At 52.8% G+C, this 23,068-nt stretch overlaps 1 protein-coding gene across 11 annotated transcripts; it reads right to left on the bottom strand.

The window, feature by feature from the left end:
• Nucleotide 1: 1 nt before the first annotated feature.
• On the bottom strand, nt 2-21,316 carry SRRM2 (serine/arginine repetitive matrix 2). 11 transcript variants are annotated; one of them, XR_004026791.1, is made up of 15 exons: nt 21,309-21,316; nt 14,596-14,866; nt 13,624-13,731; nt 13,254-13,418; nt 12,829-12,906; nt 12,332-12,394; nt 12,209-12,241; nt 11,979-12,029; nt 11,724-11,816; nt 10,893-11,088; nt 3,141-9,844; nt 2,120-2,407; nt 944-1,776; nt 697-810; nt 2-556 (listed from the first exon to the last, which is right to left on the bottom strand). XR_004026791.1 is itself a non-coding variant. In XM_030798906.1 (14 exons), the coding sequence occupies exons 1-14, from the start codon at nt 14,835-14,837 to the stop codon at nt 547-549; spliced, it is 8,256 nt and encodes a 2,751-aa protein (XP_030654766.1). In that variant the 5' UTR covers nt 14,838-16,623; the 3' UTR covers nt 2-546. The 11 variants fall into 11 exon arrangements, 4 of the variants coding, with proteins under 4 accessions (XP_030654766.1, XP_030654765.1, XP_030654767.1 ...); XR_004026790.1 differs by lacking the exon at nt 21,309-21,316 and adding an exon at nt 18,342-18,571 and having other exon boundaries at nt 14,596-14,869; XR_004026793.1 differs by lacking the exon at nt 21,309-21,316 and having other exon boundaries at nt 944-1,542; nt 14,596-16,625.
• Between the last annotated feature and the right edge of the window lie 1,752 nt (nt 21,317-23,068).

The raw sequence follows: 23,068 nt of genomic DNA on the forward strand, positions 1-23,068 counted from the left end.
GTTCCTGCATTTCTCATTTTTATTTGACAGAAAAAGTTGCTCTTGCTGTACAGATTTTAAAAAACCAAAATGCCTTTAAGAAACGTGAAAAGTTGGGGGGAGGGGTACACAACCTCATGGGGGACAGTAGGGACCAACTAATTCCAAATCCTGCCCCTTCCAAGAACACCTTACACAACACCTCCAGTCCCAACCACCATCACAATCACCCCTGGGAACTTTTGGATACACGTGGGGCCATGCCTCCCTGGCCCTGACTCCAGGCTGGGGTGTCCTGAACTGTATCCTCCCCTTCCCCCAACTCCAATCTGCATTCCCTCCCACCCCAAACCCCCCAGAACACATGAACCAGGAAGAACTCACGGAGATTAACATTTCACAGGAACAAAGAAAAAAAAAAAAGGGAGGGAAAGGGAGCCCTCCATCCAAGGGCTGCCAAGGTTCAAAGGAGAGCAGACAAGGACCCTCCCATGGCTCTGCTGGGGAAGAAGGGACACTCCCTGTGGCTCCAGAGCACTGGGTGTGGTTGAATCCCCCAAAGACAATTTATGGAGACCTGCAACAGAAGATATGGGTCAAGAGGGAGTTCCCACCCCAGCCCTCAAGGCCAGTTTCTGGTCCACTCCCAAAATGGGGCCACCACCCACCACCACAACTGGCTCCTGGAAGGGGGCCTCAGCCTTCCAGGACACGCACCTGGAGGAGCGGTGTCTCATGGGCCGAGGGCTAGGTGTCTCCCTCCTGCGCTTGTGGCTGGGGGAGCGGCTGTCCCCACGCTGGCCTCTCCGGGAACCCCGCTCACTGCTGCTGCTGCAACACAGGACAGACATCAGGCCACAGGGTGGCACCACCTCAGGCACTACAGAGCCACAAAGCTTTCTTCTTTGTAGAAAGCAGTGGCGGCCAGACAGGGTTGGGTGCTGACACCTGCAGTTGGCCTTACCTCTGCTGGTCCCGTGGCGAGGGCTGGGGCGAGGGACGGCGACGCTCCACAGGCGAGTAGCTGAGGGACCGAGAGTCCCTAAGGGAGTCTATTGGCTTCCGGGGGCTTCGGGACCTGGGAACACAGTAGGACCCAATAGCACCACACCCTTTCAAGCACACCGGCCAGCACTCAGGACCACCCGCCCAGGTCCTGACCACCAAACCTCACACCACACAGGGCCAGCCTCAGACCCACCTTTGTCCGCTCACTCACCCATCCGCCCGCACACCATCCACCGAGTGCCCAGTGGGCAGGCACAGGGTGCAGCGGGGGATGCAAAGATAAAAGACAGTCCCTGCCCTTGAAGGAGCTCAGTGGTGAAGAAAGGCACGCACGGCCCCATGTGTGGGAAGCAGGGCTGGATGTGCGTGGCTCTGGGGACCCAAGGGAGGGGGACACGGGGCAGGGCAGGGGCAGGGCAGTCTTCTCGAAGGTGCTGTTTTGAGCGGAGTCTTGCAGAACGAGGAGTTCACCAGGCGGACAAGGAAATTCCAGGCAGAAGGAACAGCATGTCCAAAGGCATGGGCTCTCCTTAGACTGCAAGGCGCTGGGTGTGGCTGGAGCACAGGGCATGTGTGGGGGCGGGCAGGAGGAGAACACAGGGCGGGCAAGGCCCGTTGGTGAAGAGCCTCACACGCCACTCCCGCAGAGGTGGGGCTTTGTCCTGCAGGCCACAGGGCGTCCCGAAGGATTTGTGGAGTGGAGGGAAGTAGCCAGATGTGCGTTTTAGAAAGGTCCCTCTGGCTACATGTGGAAGAGAATGGCGTGGAGACGGGGAGACAGGGAGGAGGCTGTGGACAGAGTCGGGAGAAGATGATGGTGGCCAGACCAGAGCCCTGGCAGTAGCAACAGGGAGACAAAGCTAGAACCCTGGGAACAGGCTATGTGTTGAGGGAGGGAGAGGAAGAAACCAAGGACCCCCTGGTCCTGGCCTGAGCGCCACTGTGGATGGCGCAGCCCTTCGCCAGAACAGGGTGCAACGAGCATGGGGAGAGGAGAGCAACTGCCTCATCCCCTACAACCAGATGCCCAAGGCCACGTGAGACAGCCAGCGGGGAGCTCACACCCCAGGGCCCCTTCTCTGGACAAGTCACTCCCCCACCCTCCTTCCATCTCAGGCAAGGCAGCACTCACCTCCGCTCGCCAGGGGGTGGCTTCTTGGGGCTTGCAGGTTTGGGCAAGGCCTGAGGGCCAGGCTTAGCAGGGGAAGGGGAGGAAGACGAGGAGGAGGAGGAAGATGAGGAGGAAGAGGAAGAAGAGGAAGAGGAGGAGGAAGAAGAGGAGGAGGAGGAGGAGGAGGAAGATGAAGAGGAGGAGCTGGAACTGGAACTGCTAGAGCGCCTCTTCCGTTTGGCTGGGGTTGGCTCCGGAGGACGTCCCTCTCGAACAGCCTCCTTTGGGGCTGGGGTGGGGCTGGGGACCCTGTGGGAGGAGAAGAGTGTCACAAGGAGACAAGCTGCCCCAGCCCCAACCCTACCTTCCTTGGCCTGGAGGAACGGCAGTGGGGGGAGGGGTGCCTGAGAAAGGCGCTGGGAGCTCTCCGAGCCATGTGAGCCAGCAATTCTCTGGAGAGCAGTGGTGCGAGCTGACCCAACCTCTCCTAACAGAAGCAACAGGCTGGGGCCCGCAGCATAAGGGATCAAGGTTAAACCTCAAGAATGTCCCTAATGGAGGAATAAGGCCTCTGGGCTCAGGTGTGGAAGCTGAAGCTGGGTAGTCTCCTTCCTCGGAGAGCCGCAGCTTGGGGAGGCCCCTGTGAGTGCAGGTTGGCTGGGGAAGGGGCCGTCCTGCCTGGAGGCAGGGAGAGGGATGGGATGACCTCTGAAGATCCTTCCAGCCCAGGGAGTTCCTCTTGAGGTCTAACTGCCATCCCTCCTGCTGTAAAATTAAGTCCATTTCCTCTAGTTCTGTCCTCTGTAGAGACGGAAAACTCATCATTATCCTCTAGAGAATGAACCTTCGGAGACTTTTATCGTCCCATTCCTCCTCCCCCCGCCCCCTGCCCCAGCATTCTCTCCTACCCCCAGCTTGAGGGTCAAGGTCCCCATACCTCCTCCAAGAGCCAAGCACCTGTGACATGGTTTCTCCCTCCCCGCTCCCCAACCTATCCCCAATACCTCCCCACTGAAGATTTCTAAAAGTCAAGCTCCCTCACCTCTTCAGTGCCACCTCAGGTTGCACAGGAAGGCTAGAGCCCTCTGAGTCACTAGAACTGGAGCCAGAGGAGGACGATGACGATGATGACGACGATGATGAAGAGGACGAGCTAGAAGACGACGACGACGATGAGGAACTCCGCCGCTCCTTTGCTGGCTGCAGGGCGGCTAATGCGGAAGGCTGCTGGGCCCCAGTAGAGGCAGGTGGCTCCCCCACATCAGAGTGGGGCACCCCAGGGGCAGGGACAGAGAGCATGCCATTGTGGTCACCAGCAGAGGACGTGGTCGTTGCCACTGCCCCAGAGGAAAGGGACTGAGACCCTGCTACAGGGGTGGTCTGGGCAATCAAACAACGGGACTGGTCTGAAAAAGCAGAAGGCACAGGAGACCTCGGCTGATCCTGTGCTGGAGGGAGAAGAGACTGCGAAGGAGCCTGGCCCATTCTAGAGGAAGGGGAGGGAGCCCGTTCAGAGGTCATCCTAGACTGGCTTGGGGCAGACGGTGGTGTTCTGGATCTAGCACGGTCAAGGAGCGGCGGTGAGGTTCTGCCACTGACACGCTCGTAGGCAGAAAGGGGCACCCTGGGGCTGGTGAGGTTTGCACCAGACAATGCTGGAGCCATCCTAGCACTGGTGAGGCTCGCGGGGGCCAAGGCTGCAGCGGTTCTGGAGCCGGCAATATTCACAGGAGCTGTGGCATGTGCAGACCGAGGACCCACCAGGTTTGCAGAGGCTGGAGCCTGTGGTGTTCTGGAGCTGGAGGGATAGTTTGCAGCAGTTGGTGGTGTGCCAGAGCCTGTGAGACTCAGAGCTGCCAAGGCAGCTGGGGTTCTGGCCCCTGCTAGGTTCACAGCTGGGGCTGTGGGAGTGCGAGGGTCAGCCAGGTTCACAGCCGAAGGTGCCACTGCTGTTCTGGGGCTGGCCAAGTTCATGGCCGCTGCTGCAGCTGGCGTTCGAGAGTCGGCCAGGTTCACTGCTGTTGGGATGGCAGGTGTCCTGGCGCTGGCTAGGTTCATGGCTGCCGCAGAGGCTGCAGGAATCCTGCTGGCAAGGCTGGCTGCTGGGGCGGTTCTGAGACTCATGAGAGGCACCGGGGCTGGAACCTGGGACATTCTTGCAGCAAGGCCAGCAGCAGACATGGACGGAGGAGGCCGAGCGGTGCCAAGACTGATGGCCGTCAGGGCAAGCGCAATCCTGGACTGAGCATGATTTTCTGGCACAGATGTTCTCTGGTGGTCAGGTATTCGGGGACCTGGACCATCCATCATGGAGCCACCGGCTTGCTGCAGGACAGACATGGGTGTTCTAGAGCTGCCAAGGGGTTCAAGCATTCCAGGTGATCTGCAGCGGTCAAGAGGTGTTGGGGACATGCTAGGACGACTGAAGCAGCTCATTCTGGAGCTGTTGAGTGCTACTGGAGGTGTCCGTGAACCAGAATGATTTCTTGTTGCTGGAGGAGTAGCAGATCGTGAACGATCAGAACTACTTCCAGATGCAGAACGCCTGCGGATGGCTGGAGGAGATCTTGTTAAGGACCGTTTACCCCGAGCTGTTCGTGGAGTACGGGATCTGGAGCGGCGGCGGATAGCAAGTGGTGAGCGACTCCGAGAACGTTTGCGTGGCAACAGTGGCGTTCGAGATCTAGAGCGGCGCCGAATAGCTGGAGGTGTCCGGGACCTAGAGCGGCGGCGTGTCACTGGTGAGGTTCGAGAGCGGGACCTTCTTCGAGTTACTGGAGATGTGCGAGATCGAGATCTCCTTCGGGTGACCGGAGATGTTCTGGATCTTGATCTTCTGCGAGTGATAGGTGAAGTTCTGCTTCGAGATCGCCTCCTGGTTACTGGTGGAGTCCTAGATCTGGACCTTCTGCGAGTCACTGGTGGAGTTCTAGAACGGGAGCGGCGGCGTGTTGCTGGCGTTCTGGACCTTGAACGACGGCGGGTTACTGGTGGTGTTCTGGATCTGGATCGCCTTCTGCTCACTGGGGATGCTCTTGACCGGGATCTTCGTCGAGTCACTGAAGTCCTGGACCTTGACCGTCTCCGGCTGACTGGTGACGTTCGAGACCTGGACCTACGTCGGCTTATCAGGGGGGTTCTGGACCTGGATCGCCGGTGAGTGGCTGGAGAGGCTCGAGATCTAGAGCGTTTCCACGGGGCTGGTGACGTGCGTGAGCGAGAACGCTTCCGACTGGTTGGGGGTGTCCGAGAGCGGCCTCTTCGGCGTCGAGAGGAGGTCCGGGAACTTTCCTGCCGGGCAGGGGACCTTGAGTGATAACCAGAGCCTCCCCTCCGCCGCCGAGTAACCCGTGACCTTGACCGGCTCCGCTGTCTTCGCCGAGAGGTTGACTGAGAAGATCCAGACCTATCTCGACGTCGGGTTGTTCTTGTTTTCTCTCTCCTTGAGCGGGAACGGGACCTCTGGAGTCCACGAGGCTTTGGCGAAGGAGAGCGGCCTCTCCTTGAGGTTGTCTTAGTGCGTGGAGATGAAGCTGAGCGCCGTCGGCGTGAAGACCTTGACTTTTCGGCTGGCTCCGGGGAAGACACTGAGGGACTTCTCCGGTGCCTTGGGGGAGTTCTAGAGCGAGTTTCTGGTGAGGATGAGGCAGAGCGGCTTCTACGGGAGAGTCTGGCCTTCCTTGTTAGCTCAGGAGATGACCGAGAGCTGCGACGTCGAGGTGGTGTACGAGACTTGGTCTTGGGCTCTGGTGATGACCTGGAACCTCTGCGAGCAGTTCTGGATTTGGGCGGATGTTCAGGAGAGGACTCAGTACTGCTGCTTCCTTCAGGAGAAGGGCCTCTGCCTTTGCTTGATGAACCTGATCTGCTTCGTCTGGGAAGGGCCCGAGGGGCTGGAGCTTTAGGTTCAGGAGAGGAATCAGAACCACTCTGTGCCCTGGGTGCTGCTCTTGGCTTATCTTTCACTTCAGGGGAGGAACCAGACCTACTGCGCCGAGGGGATGGTCGAGATTTGCTGTCAACCTCTGGAGATGATCCAGAGCGACTCCTTTGCCGAAGTGGGGTTCGTGTCTTGGCTTTAGAATCTGGAGAAGAGTCTGACTCACTTCTTTCCTGAGGGGATGCACTGGGTTTCACATCAAGTTCTTGAGAAGATCCCGAACGACTTCTCTGCCCCAGGGGAGTCCGAGCCACAGTTTTCTGATCAACTGATGATTCTGACCCGCTTCTTTCTCTCTGGGGGGTAAGACACTTGTTGTTGAGCTCTGGGGATGATGGAGAACGACTCCTCGGCCTAGGAGTCTGAGGCAAAGCTTTCGGTTCTGGGGAAGAATCACATTCACTTCTCCCTCTAGATGGTGTTCTAGGTATATCTTTCATTCCAGGAGAGGACCCAGACAGGCTGTGCCTCGAGGGAGTCCCAGACCCATCTCTAAGTCCTGGAGAAGACCCAGACCTGCTTCTCCTCGATGGAGTTCTGGGTAAACCATCTTTCATTTCAGGAGAAGATGCAGAACTACTTCTTTCTCTCGAGGGTGTTCTGGGTACAGCATCAAGCACAGGTGAAGAGACGCTCTGATTTGAAGACATCCCTGCCTTTTCCACTGCATCTGGGGATAACTCAGAACTGCTGCGTCTAGAGGATCTTGTCGATTGTTCTTTCATGTCTAGAGATGGATCTGTTTCCAGCTGATTAAGAAAAGGTCCATTCAAATCTTCTTTAACGTCAGAAGAAAATCCAGTATTCGTTTCTGTACCAAGTGGGCCTGAGTTTCTAAATTCTAAAGGTGATCCAAAGCTGTTCTCCCTGAGTGGGGAGTTAGACAGTTCTTTATGTTCTGGAGAAAAATGTGGCCCACCCCAAGATGAGGCCATTGAAGGGACTTCTACTGCTTCCAAAGAAGCCTGTGACTGGCTCTGATCAAGAGTCAAAGACACAGCAGGCCTTTCTTCTACTTCAGGACATGACTCAAAGTTACCTGCGGACATTTCTTTAAGTTCTGAAGACAAATGAGACAGGATTTGGCTTGCGGGTTCTTCGGACTTCTCTACCACCTCCATTAACTCTTCATCTTGGCTTGACGTAGGCAATGCACTATTTTGCTCTTTTGTTTCTGGAGATGACCCAGCACCACTTCTTTCCCTTGGCGGGGTTCTAGGTGTGTCTTTGAATACCAGTGAAGACTCAGGCCTATCCTGTACTGGAAAGGGACTAAATTTGTCTTTCTGTCTAGGAGGCGATGCAGTAGCATCCTCCTGAGGGGGTAAGGCCATTTTCTCTTTTGATTCAGAAGTCTCCGATCTACTCTGCCCCAAGAGAGAATTCGAGTCCACTGTAGGATGTGAAGAAGAAGAGTCAGACTGGAACCTGCTCTGCTCAGGAGACATTCCAGATTTCAACATAGGACTCGCTGACAACTCAACTCTATCTTGTCTTATTGGAGATCTGGACGCCAGCTCAGTGATTGGAGATGAAGACCTGGACCGACCTCCCTTAGGTGATGTTTGAGATTTGCTCTGCAGAGATGGTGATTCTGAGTGACTCTGTCTCACTTCTGGACTTGAAGTGTCAGATCTGTGGTCTGGTGAAGTCTGAGATTGTCCTTTCAGTTGCAGAGAAGAGAGGCCAAAATAGCTCTCGCCTGGTGGTGTGCTAGATTTTACTCCTGCACACAGAGAGAAGGATCCGGGGCAACTTTGAACTAGTGAGTCTTTAGACTTCTCTTGGGGACATGGTGACTTTGATCCAGAAAGACTTGGCCCTGGTGGAGTTTGGGCCTTGACTCTGGGGGATGGTGAAACAGACCCTGAGTGACTCTGTCTTGGCGGCGTTTCAGGTTTCACTTTGGTATCTGGTGAGGAGGACCCAGAATGACTGTATCTTGGCAACAATCTGGATTCTACGTTGGGGCAGGGAGACACTGATCTGCTTTGCCGTGGAGTTGTTCTCGATGTCACCCTACTAGGACTTGGAGAAGAGGAGCCAGAATGGCTTCTTTGTCTTGGTGACATTATCGCCTTCACTTTGGGTTGTGGAGATGATGACCTAGATGGGCTCTGTCTGGGAGGTGTGCTAGATTTCACTCTAGGAGGAGAGGACCCTGCGCAGCTATGTCTAGAAGGGGTCCTAGATTTCAACTCAGGGTCAGGTGATGATTCAAAACAGCTCCGTCTCTGTGGCGTTACAGATTGCTCATTGGCCTGGGGACTTGTTATAGACTCTTGCCTCGGTGGTGTTCCAGATTTCACTTTAGGATGAGGAGATGAACTGGAATGACTTTGTCTTGATGGTGTTTTAGATTTCTGTTTAGGTGGTGGTGAAGAACTGGAGCGACTACGTCTGGGTGGCGTTCTAGATTTAGCTTTAGGTTGGGAGGATCCAGAGCGACTGCGCCTGGGTGGTGTCTGTGACTTTTGTTTAGGGCATGGGGAAGACCCTGAAAGGCTGCGCCTCAAAGACAAGCGAGATTTTGCTTTGGACCGTGGTGAAGAGAGAGACCTGCTCCGCCTTGAAGAAACGCGAGACTTCTTCATTTCTGGGCTTGAATTGGACCTGCTTCTTCTCTGAGATGTTCTGGATTTGTTCTTCCGCTCTGAAGATGAGCCAGACCTGCCTCTTCTTTGAGGTGTTCTAGAGTGAGATCTTCCACGTCTAACTAAGCTTCTACTGCGGGATCTTCCTCGTCTTGGTGTCCTAGACCGAGACCTCCCTCTCCTGGCTGGTGTTCTGGAGCGTGAGCGACCACTGCGTCTAGCTGGGGTTCTAGAGCGTGAGCGGCCACGTCTGGCTGGGGTTCTGGAGCGCGAGCGGCCACGTCTAGCTGGGGTTCTAGAGCGTGACCTGCCACTTCTCCTGGCTGGTGATCTACTACGAGACCTGCGTCGTGCTGGTGATCGGGTCCTAGATCTGCGCCTAGCAGGTGTTCTAGACCGAGACCTGCCTCTCCGGGCTGGTGTTCTAGACCGAGACCTACGCCTGGTGGGTGTTCTGGATCGTGATCTCCGCCTGGCAGGTGTTCTAGAGCGGGACCTGCCCCGACGGGCTGGTGATCTAGAACGAGATCTGCCCCTAGTGGCTGGCGATCTAGAGTGGGACCTCCCTCGCCTTGCTGACCTAGACCTGCCTCTTCTCTGGGTATTTCTGCTCCTAGACCAGCCTGGTCGCTGAGGAGACCTAGAGCGGCCACGTCGCTGGGGGCTTCTAGATCTTCCCCACCTCTGTGCAGACCTGGACCTACGCCACTGGGGAGATCGGGATCGAGAATGACCTCTCTTGGTAGGGGTTCGAGACCGAGATCGCCCTCTCTTAGTGGTGGCAGGGCTATGGGACCTCCCCACCCTACGGGAGGGGGTATGAGAATGCGATTTATCCCGTTTTGCTCGGCCATGTGAGCGATTCTTGGATGTGGGAGAAGAAGAAATCTCTCGGTGGGACCCCGGAGCTGGAGCAGGTTTAGGACTTTCTGGGGAAGAGCTGGCATGCCGAGAAACTTTGGTAGGTTGAGGGGATGGTGGGCTGCTCTCTGAGGAAGAAGACTGGGGAAGTTTCTCGGGAGACTTAGGTGGTGAACGGCCCCGAGTTGGAGAGGCCTCAGATGGGGGGTTCACTGGCTCCTGGCTTAAGGGGGTTGTTGCATGGGGTTGTGGGGAGCCGCCATGTCGCTCAGCAAGGAGCGGAGTGGGAGCAGGTGGTTCTGGGCCTGTGCTGCTCCTTTCCGGAGAGGGGCTAGGTCGAGTTGCAGATTTCTAAGAGTGGAAGAGAGAGTAGGGATAGAGATTCATAAACGCCAAAACTTCACATCACCCCTAAGATCCCAACACCCTTTCCAATGATAACTTTTCTTTTACACACCCTCTGACCACAAGCGATCACTTTCATTCAATAACAAGGAATCATATAAAGCAGTGAAAACATATGAAGATATGGATAGTCAGAATCTTAAAACTGAAAGAAACACAAAGTGCAAATAACTAATGTACTACATTTAACAAATACCACTACAAAATGTCTTAAGAACGGAAAAAAACTATCTTTAAATGGAAAAATAAGCAGTTTCCTAAAGCGAATGGCAACTTCACCTTTGAAGAATAACTCTATTAAAGGAAAAGAAACAGCATGAATAAAGATGTGAAAACATGATTTGTGTGAAGAGTAAAAAAGCAGGCCAGGATGGGTAGAGCACAGGAGATGAAAAAAAGACCAGATTATTAAAAGCCTTAAATATATTTCAAAAGCAATACGGAAGTAGCTAAGTTTCTGAGGTCAACCAACTTGTAATTTGGAAAGGTAACCCTGGATGACATGGAAAATTGATGACAGAGACCAAGAATTCACACTGTAATCACTGAAGCAAGAGGAAATGATTAATGCTTAAAATTAGAACAGAAGACTACCAAAGACTATTTCAGTGTTTCATTCAAACTACTGCTGGCAACCCAATGGATTAAAAAGTTTTGGTGAGACATGACCAGCATTTAATGAAAAAACAGAAGAAACTAGAGGCATCATATGGAGTACACAGGTAAAATACAACTCTTGTTCCAGTTCTATCTACGTATAAACAAGATACAATATAAAACCTAATATCCAGCGAGATTTGATTCTAAAGGGTTCACAATTCAGTCTAGTAACAATACTAAAAGTTCTGCAGATGCAGTAAAAGAACTGGGAGAGGAATGCAGAAAAAAAAAACTGAATTTATTTTAGTAAGTTATTACCTCTCCCTTTCACATCACATCTACCCTAAATCTACACATTTGCAATCCAACGACCATCACCAACTCAGGAACATACCTCCTTCTTGTCTTTGTCTTTGTCTTCATAAGGGCTGCTAGGCTGTTTTGTAGCAGGCTCCGGGCTACTAGGCCGTTGTGTGCTGGTACCCGGTTCACTGAAAGGCGCATCTCCCTCCCCTCGTCGCCCTGAAGCAGGGGAAGGACTTCGCCCAGTCAAGGCAGTTGTATGAGTTTTAGCTGCAGCACTTCGAGACCTGCAGGAGTTAATTGAGGACGCGGGAGAGGAAGGAAATCAGCTCAAAGGGAGAACAGAAAACCCCCTCCCCAACTCCCACCCACCTTTCCTAACTGTACAACCCTCTTCCAAAAAGCCTTCTTAGTCACACAACTCAAATCGTTCACTGAGATGCAAGTACAGTCCGCTTTGGTTCTTCTCTTCCCAACACAATCCCAAAGAATGTTCTCCCTCTACCCCTTTACTCACCTCCCCCAAACCATTCACCCAACCCACTCCCTACCCGCTGCATTCACAACTCACCTCTGAGCCCACCTCCTTCAGGAAGCCTTCCCCGATTAAGGAAGCCAGGGTAAGGATTCCTTCCTCCCCCAGACACCACGAACAAACCACCACCCCCCCTATTCTGGCAGTCCATATACATCAGAACGAAACAAAAATAACAAATAAACAAAAACAAAAACAAAAAAAAAGAGAAGGGGAAATGTATATGTCTGTCCATCCTGTTGCTTTAGCCTGTCAGCTCCTAGAGGGCAGGGACCGTGTCTTCCGAATGGTCTGTGCAGCGCCTAGCACACCGTGGGCGCTCAATAAATATTAAATTAATTAACCCATCATTCCCTCTCCCTCCCTTCCTCCTGGACTACCCCTTACCGACTGCGGGAAGTATCGGAGGAGGAAGCAGAGTCAGCAGAAGTTGAACGGTGGGCCCGGCGGCTCTTGGGAGCTGGTGTTGTACTTCGAGACCTGAAGGAAGACCACCGCCACAGCTCAGGGTACTGCTGTACCTGCCCTGGATTCTCCTCACCTATCCCCCAACCCTTTCCCAGTCAGGGACATAACTTAACCCCCTCCCACTAAGGTGGCGTTCACTTACTTCCTAAGCAAATTCCCCACAAATTCACTCACCGCTTTCGCTTTTTGTCCTTAGATTTACGTTTGCTCTTTGGAGTGGGAGACCTGGGAAATAAGGAAAGGTTGTTAAAAGCAACTTCTTTAAAAAAGGAAATAAAACCAAAAGTGAAATGGAAAGAGTGAGTGTTGACCCAAGAAAGATCAAGGAATTGAGCTTCACTCCAAGAAAAAGAAATCACCACTCCACATGCCACTGCGCCCCCTATGAGTTAAAGAGCTCTTACCTATGCTTACGCTTCTTGGACTCAGATTCTGACCTGTTGGAATAAAAAGAAAAAAACATAAGAAACACCTCTGCCTGAATTCAGCAAACCTTCTCCAATCATTCAACCATTCCCACCTCGTACCTGTGCTTCTTCTTCTTTGAGCTTTTCTTTCTCTCCCGTCGAGGAGAGCTGCTCTCTGACCTGCTAAAGATGGATTCAGAAGCAAGATCATTCTGCTTGGCTTCTTTCCTGGCCCTCCCACTTACAACCTCTCCCCTAAAAAGGTTTCTAAAACACTTGAACATCCTAATAGCACTAATGCCCCAGACCTAAGCCCAGGACTTATTTCTTCCTTCTCCAACAAGTACGAGTAACTCCTTAAGTCAACAAACCTCAAAATGAAAAAAAAATGCAGAATCCAAAACGCTGCTGGCCAATCTTAATTAGCAGAACTGCAAACTCAACACTTCCCCACTGAAAAACTCAGATATTTCTTCTAGCTGAGGCCTCAATGGTAACTCCCTCCTCCCTGACAACTATCTCCTGCTTTGTGGAAGCCAGAACTGTCCACTTCCAGAGAGAAAGTACACCACAGGACTGGTCCTCTGGCTATCAGAGTAACTTTCCAACTAACTTACCGTCCTCTATCTTTCTTCTTTTTCTTCTTCTTCTGCTTTGGGGTGGGTGAGCGAGAACTGCTAGACTCCCGAACAAGGCTGGGGAAAAATGAAAAGCAGAAGAGATAGGTGGTAGGACAAACATTCCTTTCTTTTCTTTAAAAGACAGAGTCTTCTTTTTGTAGAGATGGGGCCTCACTATATCGCCCAGGCTGGTCTCAAACTCCTGGCCTCAAGTGATCTCCTGCCTGAGCTTCCCAAAATGTCGGGATTACAGGCGTGACCCACTGTGACTAACCCTTGGACAAATTTTCTTGGACACCTCAACTTCAAAAGAACAAAATCTGAAGAGTTTGGGAAAAAAACAGCCCACAAAAGGAAAAAAGTAGAGCAAAGCGCTTACAATCAAGAAAAGAAGCGGACAGTGGTTTCTTGGCCTTGTATACCTGTAAGGTTTGGGAGGCTCAGGAGCTGGTTGTTTAGCTTCTCGGGCACGACGCTGAGGATCAAAAGAGCTGCCATCTACGTAAGAATCACTGATGCCAAAGGCAGCACGGAGTCTTTCATTCTTCTTCTCATTCAATTCTGCCAACTGGTGAGTCTCCGTGACCCTAGAGAAAAGAAGGGCAAAAGTCTGAAGGGCAAAAACATAAAGGACAGAGCCATATTAAGAACACAAGTATAAGCAGGAGCCAAATAAGGCACGGGAAAGGCAGACGAAAGCAGGGAGGAAGTCCCACGTAAGGAAAAGGACAGCAGCAGCAGCCAGCAGCCAGAGTAGAGTCCAGAGTCATCGAGGGAGAGTGCAACACTCACGCTGGCCTCTGCCCTGGGGTCTCTTCCTTGCCCCCAGGGTTCACATCCTTCTCCAGCAACATGAGTCGAAAGGTCGCCACTTTTTCCTGAATTTGCTGTTCCTCGTACCTGAAGAACAAATCCCTTCAGGGTTAAGCTTGACAGGACACTTTCCCCAGTCCCAGGTTTCCATTTCCCTCATTCCCAAAAGGGGCCCCTCCCTCTCCATGCACACACAGAACTTTTCGCTCACCCAAAAGTCCCTTCTCTTCTGTCTGATTTTTTCCCATCATCTTTCTTCCCTCTACTTACTACTCCCTCTAGAACAGTGGATTTTAAATATGCTACACTTCAGGGGCCAAAAGAAAAAAATTGAGCAAGCAGGGTTCCAAGTGCTCCTCCCCAACTTCAACAAGAACGTGCCTTTTATTTCCTGGGATTCCAAAGTGAGGGATACTGTATAAAAAGGTCACCATTGAAGTTTAAAACCACTGCTCTAAAAGAGTTTTCTGCCTTAATGTGCTCCTTTTCCAAAATTTCCCTTCCCAGCCCATGATTCCCTCTTCTTCAAGTACTCTTCTAATTTCTCTTTTCCTGCCTATGCTACTTTCCAAGGCCTCAACCCTTACATCCATTTATCTTCTTCTTTTCTACCAATGACAACACCTATCAGCTTACCTAGCTCCCCTACCTGGTCTCTGCTTTCCCATCTCCTCCTTACAACACATTTTTGTTCCTCAATGGCCCCTCCCTTCTCCCATGTGCCTCCATTTAGTCCCTCCGGCTCCCATCTATGCCCCAGACACAAGTCTTCTCATTTCCCACTCTGCACTGTCCCTTAACTGTTTTCAATTCTCTAGAGCTCATGTGCCTCCTCCCCTACCACAACTCCTTGCCAGGCCTCTTTCAACCACCCTAAGCTCCCTACATCCCATCTAACACCCCCAGCTCTGCGCTCATTCAGTGCTTGACTCTCCCCCAGCTCTCCCTCACCCCTGCTCTTCCATCATCTCCTCCAGCTCGAGGCATCGCAGCTCCACGCGCCGCTTGCGCTCGTGGTCCAGGATGTCAGGATTAGGCCGCTTCACCAGGGCAGCCTCCAGGCGCCGCAGTTCCTCCTCTCCCTTGTAGTCAGGCCGCTCACCCCGGCGGCCCCGCACCAGGGACAGGTTGCGCTGGACGTAGCCGTTGGTGCCGCTGCCCCGGGGCGTCGGCAGCCCGATCCCGTTGTACATGGCCCCGTGCCCGGGGGGGGGCACCACCGCTCCTGAGGGGGAGCGGGGAGACACGGGTCAGGCCCCTGGCCTCAAACTAACCACTTACCGCCCCACACCCAAGTCCCTGCTCTCCTTCATCCCTAATTCAACATTTATCTTCACACTAAGTCTTTGCTGTATAATGCTCCACCATCCTCCTGGTCTCCCAAGAAAACCACTTCCTCCTTCCAAATTTTCTTTCTACCAAATCACAGCCCAGTTCTTAACCTTTCTCTCAATGCCCTTGCACGGAGTTCTAAATAATCCCTCCCTGCACCTAAATTTTCTTCTTTTTCCACCCTAGGCAAACAAAGATTTTGTTCCTCTAAAATCTCTCCACACTGTCCCTTTTTGTTCTCCTTTGGCCCCAAAATGCACAAGTGGTGTCTTTACCAACTACTCTAACTCCTAACCTCTGGTAACCAACCAAGGCCTCCTGGTCACAACAAATACCAGACATAGATCTGTGGCACCCAACGGCCTCTAGTCCATGTCCAAAGACTCTCTCAAAAACTTACCTAAGGATTTCAGACCACCCTATATAAATACGAAATAAACTACACAGCCCCTAGGTATCTGAACAGCAGACTAGTTGGTTCAGAAAGTGCAGCCTCACGCCCCAACTAAAGGCCAGCATGCACATGAGAAACACACACGAGCCTTGGATAATCGTCATATGCTTCACCTCCCAGGTAAGGGCCATTTCCTTGATTCCAAATATTTAAAGATCCTATCAACTATCCTGATATTTTATTCCTTCAATTTCCTTCCTCTCAATAGGATTTACCACAATTTGCAGTTCCTCCAAGTCTTGCCAGCTGTCAAATATTACCTGTTTTCAACTCTGCTCTATTTAAACACATCAAACCAGTCTCCTCTGTTCCAACCGTTCCCATACCTTCTCCATATACCTTGCCCTAAATCTATCTACAAACCCTCTCTACACCCCACTTTCATTAATGTCCAACTGTTGGCTTTCCCCACCAATCCCCTGGATAGCATTTCCTAGTTTTTATCTCCCAGCCCTGCCTCTTCCTTCTCTCCTGTGTTAACCCCATGCCTCCTCCCAGGTTCCAGCCTTTCAACTTGTCCCAACCCTAACGTGATTCTGAAAAGTTCTCAAGTGACAGCTTTTCTGGTTAGATTCCTTGGCTACACATACTCTATTCCCTTCTCCTATTACATACACTCTTTCATCCTCATCCTCTCCAAGATAGTTTCCTAGAACATACACATATGAGGAAAAACTACTGAGAAAAAACCCTACAGAATAGGCAAAGTGGAGAGAGTAATTAAAGATGTGTAAGAACTGGATAGAAGGGAAGGATGCATTTAGAAAATTCCAAAATGAAGCAGCATCATACAAATGTTTGGAAAAATATACTAGCGCATGCACGCGCACACAGAGTGTGTGCCCAGCCTAAGGATGGGTCCCTACCCAATCCCAGTAGCAGACCCAATATCGAAAGCAGAAGGTGACAGAAGAGGCTAAACCTGGATAAGGCAAGCAGAAATCCAGGAAAAAAATGAAAAACTTTATGGCTCAAAAAATCAATTTCTCTACACCCCAATCCTCATTTTCATCTTCTAGTACCACTTCTCCTCACAGTTTAAAACTAGGTCCTTCTTTGCCTCTCCCCTACCCCACCTAATTTCTGCTTCCCCTGCAGCATGTTTTTGACCTGCAATTAATTCTTCAGCTTAACCATTCACCCACACTTCCATACCACCTCACACAAAAATCCTCCCACTCCTTAAGAAGGGAAAACCAGGCCGGGTACGGTGGCTCACGCCTATGATACCAGCACTTGGGGAGGCCGAGGTGGGCGGATCACCAGGTCAGGAGATTGACACCAGCCTGGCCAACACGGTGAAACTCCGTCTCTACTAAAAATACAAAAATTAGCTGGGCAGCGGCGACTGCCTGTAATCCCAGCCAACTCCGGAGGCTGAAGCAGGAGAATCGCTTGAACCTGGGAGGGGAAAGGTTGCAGTAAGCCGAGACCGCGCCACTGCACTCCAGCCTGGCAACAGAGCTAGACTCCGTCTCAGAAAAAAAAAAAAGAAAACCAGTAGGTGCTAAGCAAGGGATATTAGGTCACAATGTTTCGGAGAACTTTTAGGGAATGAGCCACCCCTACCCCACAAAAAAAGACGACGATCCCACAGCATCTAAGGGGTGTGTTAAGACACAAAGTAGGAAGATCAACACCACACACAAATCACCAAACCAAACGATATTATAAAACTCTTAAAGTGGGGGCCACAGACAGTGGATATGCAAAAGGTACCCAAGCTAAAAGCAGAAAGTGAAAGGTACAAAGGAAGACAAAAAGACCCTTTTCTGTTGGGAAATTATCTGAGTGGTAAGATAACAAGGAAGTAGAAAGACATATTTAAATTCAACATTAAAATATGCGAAAAAGGAAACGGTACCAAAAGGGGAGACAAGGGTTGTCCAAGAAAATGGACATCGGCAAGCACAGCCAGCTCAGCACCGGGGCGCTCCAGCGCGGCTGAGTGGACACAAAGAACCCAGAAAGCGAAAATAGTAGCTTTAGAAGAGCCCTAAGCCCACGCACTTAGGATGAAAGGCAACCAACACTCGGAAATTCTGATCCAGATTCGTCCTAACTGAAGCCGAGTGGAAACCAAGCTTCAGAAGAGCTGTGTGCCAAATAACGCCTGAAACCAACCAGAAAACTTATGAGTCCGGCGTTTTCTTCCCAACGAAGGTCTCCAAAAGCCTCCTTAGTTTTAACACGAATTCTCGGGAGACGGTGAAAAAGTGTAAAAAGGGAACGCAGGGTCTACCTTACAAGTGTAAACGGAACACGTTCACTTTCTTCACAGTTTTTAAGATTTGGGGTTTCTCCCCGCCGCTAACAACTCAAAGACTGATAGCCAGGAGTCCTAAACCATTTAAATCCGGCCCACGGAGTTCAAGGCCCTCCCCGCAGCGCCGGGGGCCTATTTTCGCCCTTGCGGAATGGGGGAGGGGGCTGCGCGGCGTCCCGCAGTCTGGGAGGCCCCCGGCACGGGCAGCCCAACGCCGAAGAGAAGCCCGAGGAAAGGAGATCTGGAACCGGGGGCGAGGGTCCAGGAGCAGGCCCCCCGCCGCCGCCCCTTCCCCGCCACTTAAGGGCTGAAAGCAGCAGCTGCGGGAAGGCCACCTCGGCCGCAAGTGTGGGGGGGAGGAGTGAAGCCGAGGCGCGCGCGCTCCCCCCTCGCCAAGGGCGCTCGCGAACCCGAGTACAGGCGGCAGCGAGCGCCGTTGTCATGGGGGAGGGGCGGGGGGGGTCGAAGCCCGCGCGCGACAGGAACGGCGGGAAGGGGGAAGGGAGGCGAGGGCGTCCGCGCCAGCGAAGGACAGAGAGCGCGCGTGCGCGCGGAGGAGCTCGGCGGCCTGGGCCGTTCTCCGCGCGCTTTGGCCTCGCGCCGGAGCCGCCGCCCCTCCCCCACTCGGCTCGCTGGCTCCCTCACCCTCTCACCCGCCGCCTCCGCCCGCCGCCTCCGAGGGGGAGAGGTCTTGCCGCCGCCGCTGCCGCTGCTCGAGCTCTGAGTCCCTCGGGGTCTGGGGCCGCCGCCTCGCCTCGCCGGTCCGCCCGCCTCAGCCGACGCCGACGCCTCCTCGCTTCCTCAGGGGCCGCAGCGGGCTCCGACTGCGCCACTCGCACCCCGCCTGGGCCGTGCTGCACGTCAGCACGACTAACTGCGTGCGTCAGCACGCAAACGCGCGTCGCGGGGCCTGCCGGGAACTGGAGTGCGCCCCGCGGGCTTTTGCGCAGGCGCCGAAACCACACCGGGAAGTACCGTTTTTTCAGGCACAAGGAAGGTTTCACCCCGTTGCCGAAAGACTAAGCGTCCCGTTGGCCAGTGCAACGAAGAACGGAGGAAGCGACGTAAGACACCGCGTATTCGTAGGCCTTCCGCTGAGGGGAGGAGCACAGGGCCTAGCGCCAGCTAAGCGGTACCCGAGCGCGTCTCGTCTCCGCTGTCGATGCAGAGCATTCTGGGAGTTGTGGTTCGGGCGTGTCGCGGAGCCCGGATGTAATTTCGGCTCGGGGCGCGGCGGCCATTTTGTCTCTCCATGTTGGGAGATGATATCCCAGGCGCGGTGGTGTTGCCGCTTTCGTGTGACTGTGGGTTTCCCGAGCGAGCCCACGGCTGCACAACAGTCCACCTTCCCGTACCCGAGAGAAGCCGCCTCAGACCCCAGCCAGCGGGCACCCCCGGAGGCCTCGAGCCTGGCTGCAGGCCCTAGACCTGCACCAGAGGCCCAACCAGCTACCCATGGCATTGGCCACGCTCTCTCGCTGTAGACCGGGCCGAGGCCCGACTGCTGCCCCTGGGGGAGGAGTTCTCTTAGCTTCCGGTAGGGCAGTCAGGCCGGGGTCCCACCAGACCCGGGACGTGATGCCGGTGAAGCGGCGCATACAGGAACAAGGCAGGAGGAAAATAATAAGCACCTTAAAGTTTCCACTTTTCGGTACCGTACTTCCTGTTAATGTTTCTAAGCCCGTGATTCTGGGCCTCATAATCAGCCAGCCTTCCTCACAGCAGAGTTGTAAGACGCTGGGCTGCTCGGGCACAAGTTCATATCTAGCCCCACCGCTGGCGAGCAGCTTTGGACGTCCCGCTTAGCTGTCCTAACCAACTCAGGTGGCCTTGATCCGCAACAGGACGCGGTACCACGTAATGAACTGTCCATTTGAGTGCAAGGATTTATATTTGATATTACGATTTGGGGGTGTTTTTAAGAGGCAGGGTCTTGCCCAGGCTGTTCTCGAATTTGGGGCCCAAGCGATCCTCTGACCTCAGCCACCCAAGTAGCTGGGACTACCCGTGCATGACACCCTATCTGGCCCTTGTTTTTTGTTGTTGTTGTTGTTCTTTTTTTTTTTTTTTTTTGACGTGGTTTCACTCTTGTCACCCAGGCTGGAGTGCAATGGCGTGATGTCGGCTCACTGCAGCCTGTCTCTCAGGTTGAAGTGATTCTCCTGTCTCAGTCTCCCGAGTAGCTGGGATTACAGGCGTGTGCCACCACGCCTGGCTAATTTTTATATTTTTAGTAAAGACGAGGTTTCACTATATTTGGTCAGGCTGGTCTCGATTTCCTGACCTAAGGTGATATGCCCACCTCAGCCTCCCAAAGTGCTGGTATTAACAGGCGTGAGCCACCACACCCGGCCCGCATCCGGCTTTAAGATTTGTTTTTCACTTGCCCATGGGAGGATGTACTCATCTCAGATGCTAGAGCTGGGAGACCCACCCCCACCACCCCCATCTCTTGCAGGAGATGTGATCGCAGGTTTGAGTGTCTGAACTGTGCATCTGTGGACGGTGCTTCTGTAAGCCAAACGCACCTCTGGAGTGGCATAGCAAAGTGGCAAAGGCTTTTCCTTTCTGGTTAAAGACCCCAGCACCTCCAATAAGACCCTTTCCTGTACATCCACTGATATTCCTTATGGAATGTTTTGTGCGTGAGTCAGCACATTTAATGCCCATGAATAGTGACAAAACCTGGTTTGCAGTACCCTAATGACTGATGATGCTGAGAATCTTTTCATGTGCTTGTTAGCTGTTTGTACATCTTCTTTGGAGAAATTTCTCTTCGTGTCTTTTGTCTTTTTTTGAGACAGAGTCTCACTCCTAACCCGGGCTGGAGTGCAGTGGCACGATCTCCACGCACTACAATTCTTGTGCCTCAGACTCCCAAGTAGCTGGGATTACAGGTGTACGCCACCACCCAGCTAATTTTTGTATTTTTAGTAGAGGTGGAGTTTTTTGTATAGATTGTGTCTCCCTGTGTTGCCCAGGCTGGTCTTGAACTCCTGGGCTGAAACTATCCTCCTGCCTTAACCTCCCAAAGTGCTGGGATTACAGGTGTGAGCCATGGCACCCAGCCCTAGAATGATTTTTTAGTTTCCCTTTGAACTTTATTTCTATTATTCATTGTAGTGTGGTGGACGGTGGTGCCCCAAAACTTCACAACCACCTAGACATTCAGAAGGTGACCTTATTTGGAATAAGAGATTTTGCAGATATAATTGAGTTAAAGATCTGAAGATGAAATCATCATGAATTTAGGGTAGGCCCTAAATCCAATTACTGACATCCTTACAAGAAGAGGACACAGGCACCCCGGGGAAGAGGCCGTAGGAGACCCAGGCAGAGATTGGAGTGGTGCCCATGCCAGGGATCTCCAGGAGGAGCCAGAAGCTGGAAGAGGCCCTGCAGATCCTCTCCCAGAGCCTTTGGAGGGGGCACGACCCTGTCCACACCTTGGTCTCTGCCTTCTGGCCTCCAGAGCTGTAGGGGAGCCCACTTTTGTGCTTTGAAGCCACCAAGTTCATGGTGACTTATGGCAGCCCTAGGAAGATAACATGCACAGGTAAACCACATTCACTGCAGAAAACATACAGATCAGCAAAAAGAAAAAAAGCACACGGGGCACCACCCCCAGAGACAGCCATCGCTGACATCCTAGTGGCTGTCACCTCGGAGTGATGTTCCTAAAATGCAAACTTCTGAACTGCTTGAAACTCTTCCAGACACCGTCAGGTTGACATCACAACTCCTTTGTTGGGCCTTCCAGGGCTGGTCCTTCCTGTGGCCTCTTTTCCCTCCGCTCTGTGACAATCCATGATGGGCACACTTGCCTATGCTTGTTCTCCCAGGCAGTGGCTTCTGTGGGCCTTCAGCTTCCAGTTCCATGGCCTGGTGGGGGACCCTGTGGTGCAAGCCTTCCTCCAGACCTGCCTGGCCTGGGGCCCAAGACTGGGAAGCTTTGGTGAGTGGAGCCCCTCCCATTTGCACACTGGCTTCCTGGAGCTTACATTACAAATAACTAGACAATTACCAGCCAGGACAGGTGCTAGGGAGGGTGGGAACAGGGTAGGGGGGTGAGGACGATGTCTGCAAAAGCATCCTGCCCTCCAGAGGGAGACCAGACCTTCAGGAAGGACAGAACCTGGGGTTAATGCCATAGCCTCCCACCTCCCAGCTGCCTGGGAGGGTTTCTCGAATTACCTTTTTATCTGGAGACCCCAGCCCTCATCCAACACCTCCCACAGGGCTGCAAGCAGGGTCTCTTGAGAGGCCTTCTGGCTTCCAGGCCGCATGTGTGCTCCCAGCCTTCTGGGCAGGATGGACTGAGGCTGGTCCTCAGCGCAGGCGTGGTGGGGCACACGGCAAGCAGAACAAGTGCCTGGGCCCTCTCTGTGCAGTACCCAGACCCCAAAAGTACTTGGCTCTGAGCCTCTGAAACATGCCCTGCTTCCTGTGCCCAGGACAAGCAGGTGTGAAACACTGGAAGTGAGTGCTGCGAGGAATGGCCTTCCACGTGCAGCTGGCATAGCCCGCGTCCAAGCCACGTGGGCACCTCCTCCTTCAGCAGCTCTTTCTGGCCTTGGTGTAGCACACCTGTTGAGGTCGATACCGTCCAGCCACCCCTTTCTTTTCTGCAGGGGGAGGAGGGATATTCTTTGTGATGTAAGGGTTTAGAGAGCGTTTAAAGCACTAATTGAGGCCAGCTGTGGTGGCTTACATCTGTAATCCCCGCACTTTGGGATGCTTGAGGCCCAGGAGTTCAACACTAGCCCTGGGCAACATAGTGAGACTCCCCCCACCCACCCCCATCTCTAAAAAGCAAACAGAGAAAAGCACTCGTTTCATTTTCTTTCTTTTTTTTTTTTTTTTTGAGACGGAGTCTCGCTCCTTCGTCCAGGCTGGAGTGCAGTGGGGCGATCTCGGCTCACTGCCAGCTCCGCCTCCCAGGTTCACGGCATTCTCCTGCCTCAGCCTTCCGAGTAGCTGGGACTACAGGCACCCGCCACCACGCCCGGCTAATTTTTTGTATTTTTAGTAGAGAGGGAGTTTGACCGTGTTAGCCAGGATGGTCTCGATCTCCTGACGTCGTGATCTGCCCGCCTCAGCCTCCCAAAGTGCTGGGATTGCAGGCGTGAGCCATCGCGCCCGGCCAAGCACTATTTTATTTTCTTGAGATTCCTAGTCTCTTTGAAGGAGATTACAGTCATAAATTTACAAAATTTCTTTTTTTTTTTTTTTTTTTTTTTTTTTTTCGTTTTTTTTTTTTGTTTGTTTTTTGAGAAGGAGTCTCGCTCTGTCACCCAGGCTGGAGTGCAGTGGCGCTATCTTGGCTCACTGCAAGCTCCGCCTCCCGGGTTCACGCCATTCTCCTGCCTCAG

The sequence above is a fragment of the Nomascus leucogenys genome, chromosome 18, assembly GCF_006542625.1.
Source record: "Nomascus leucogenys isolate Asia chromosome 18, Asia_NLE_v1, whole genome shotgun sequence".
In the NCBI taxonomy this organism is placed as follows: Eukaryota; Metazoa; Chordata; class Mammalia; order Primates; family Hylobatidae; genus Nomascus; species Nomascus leucogenys.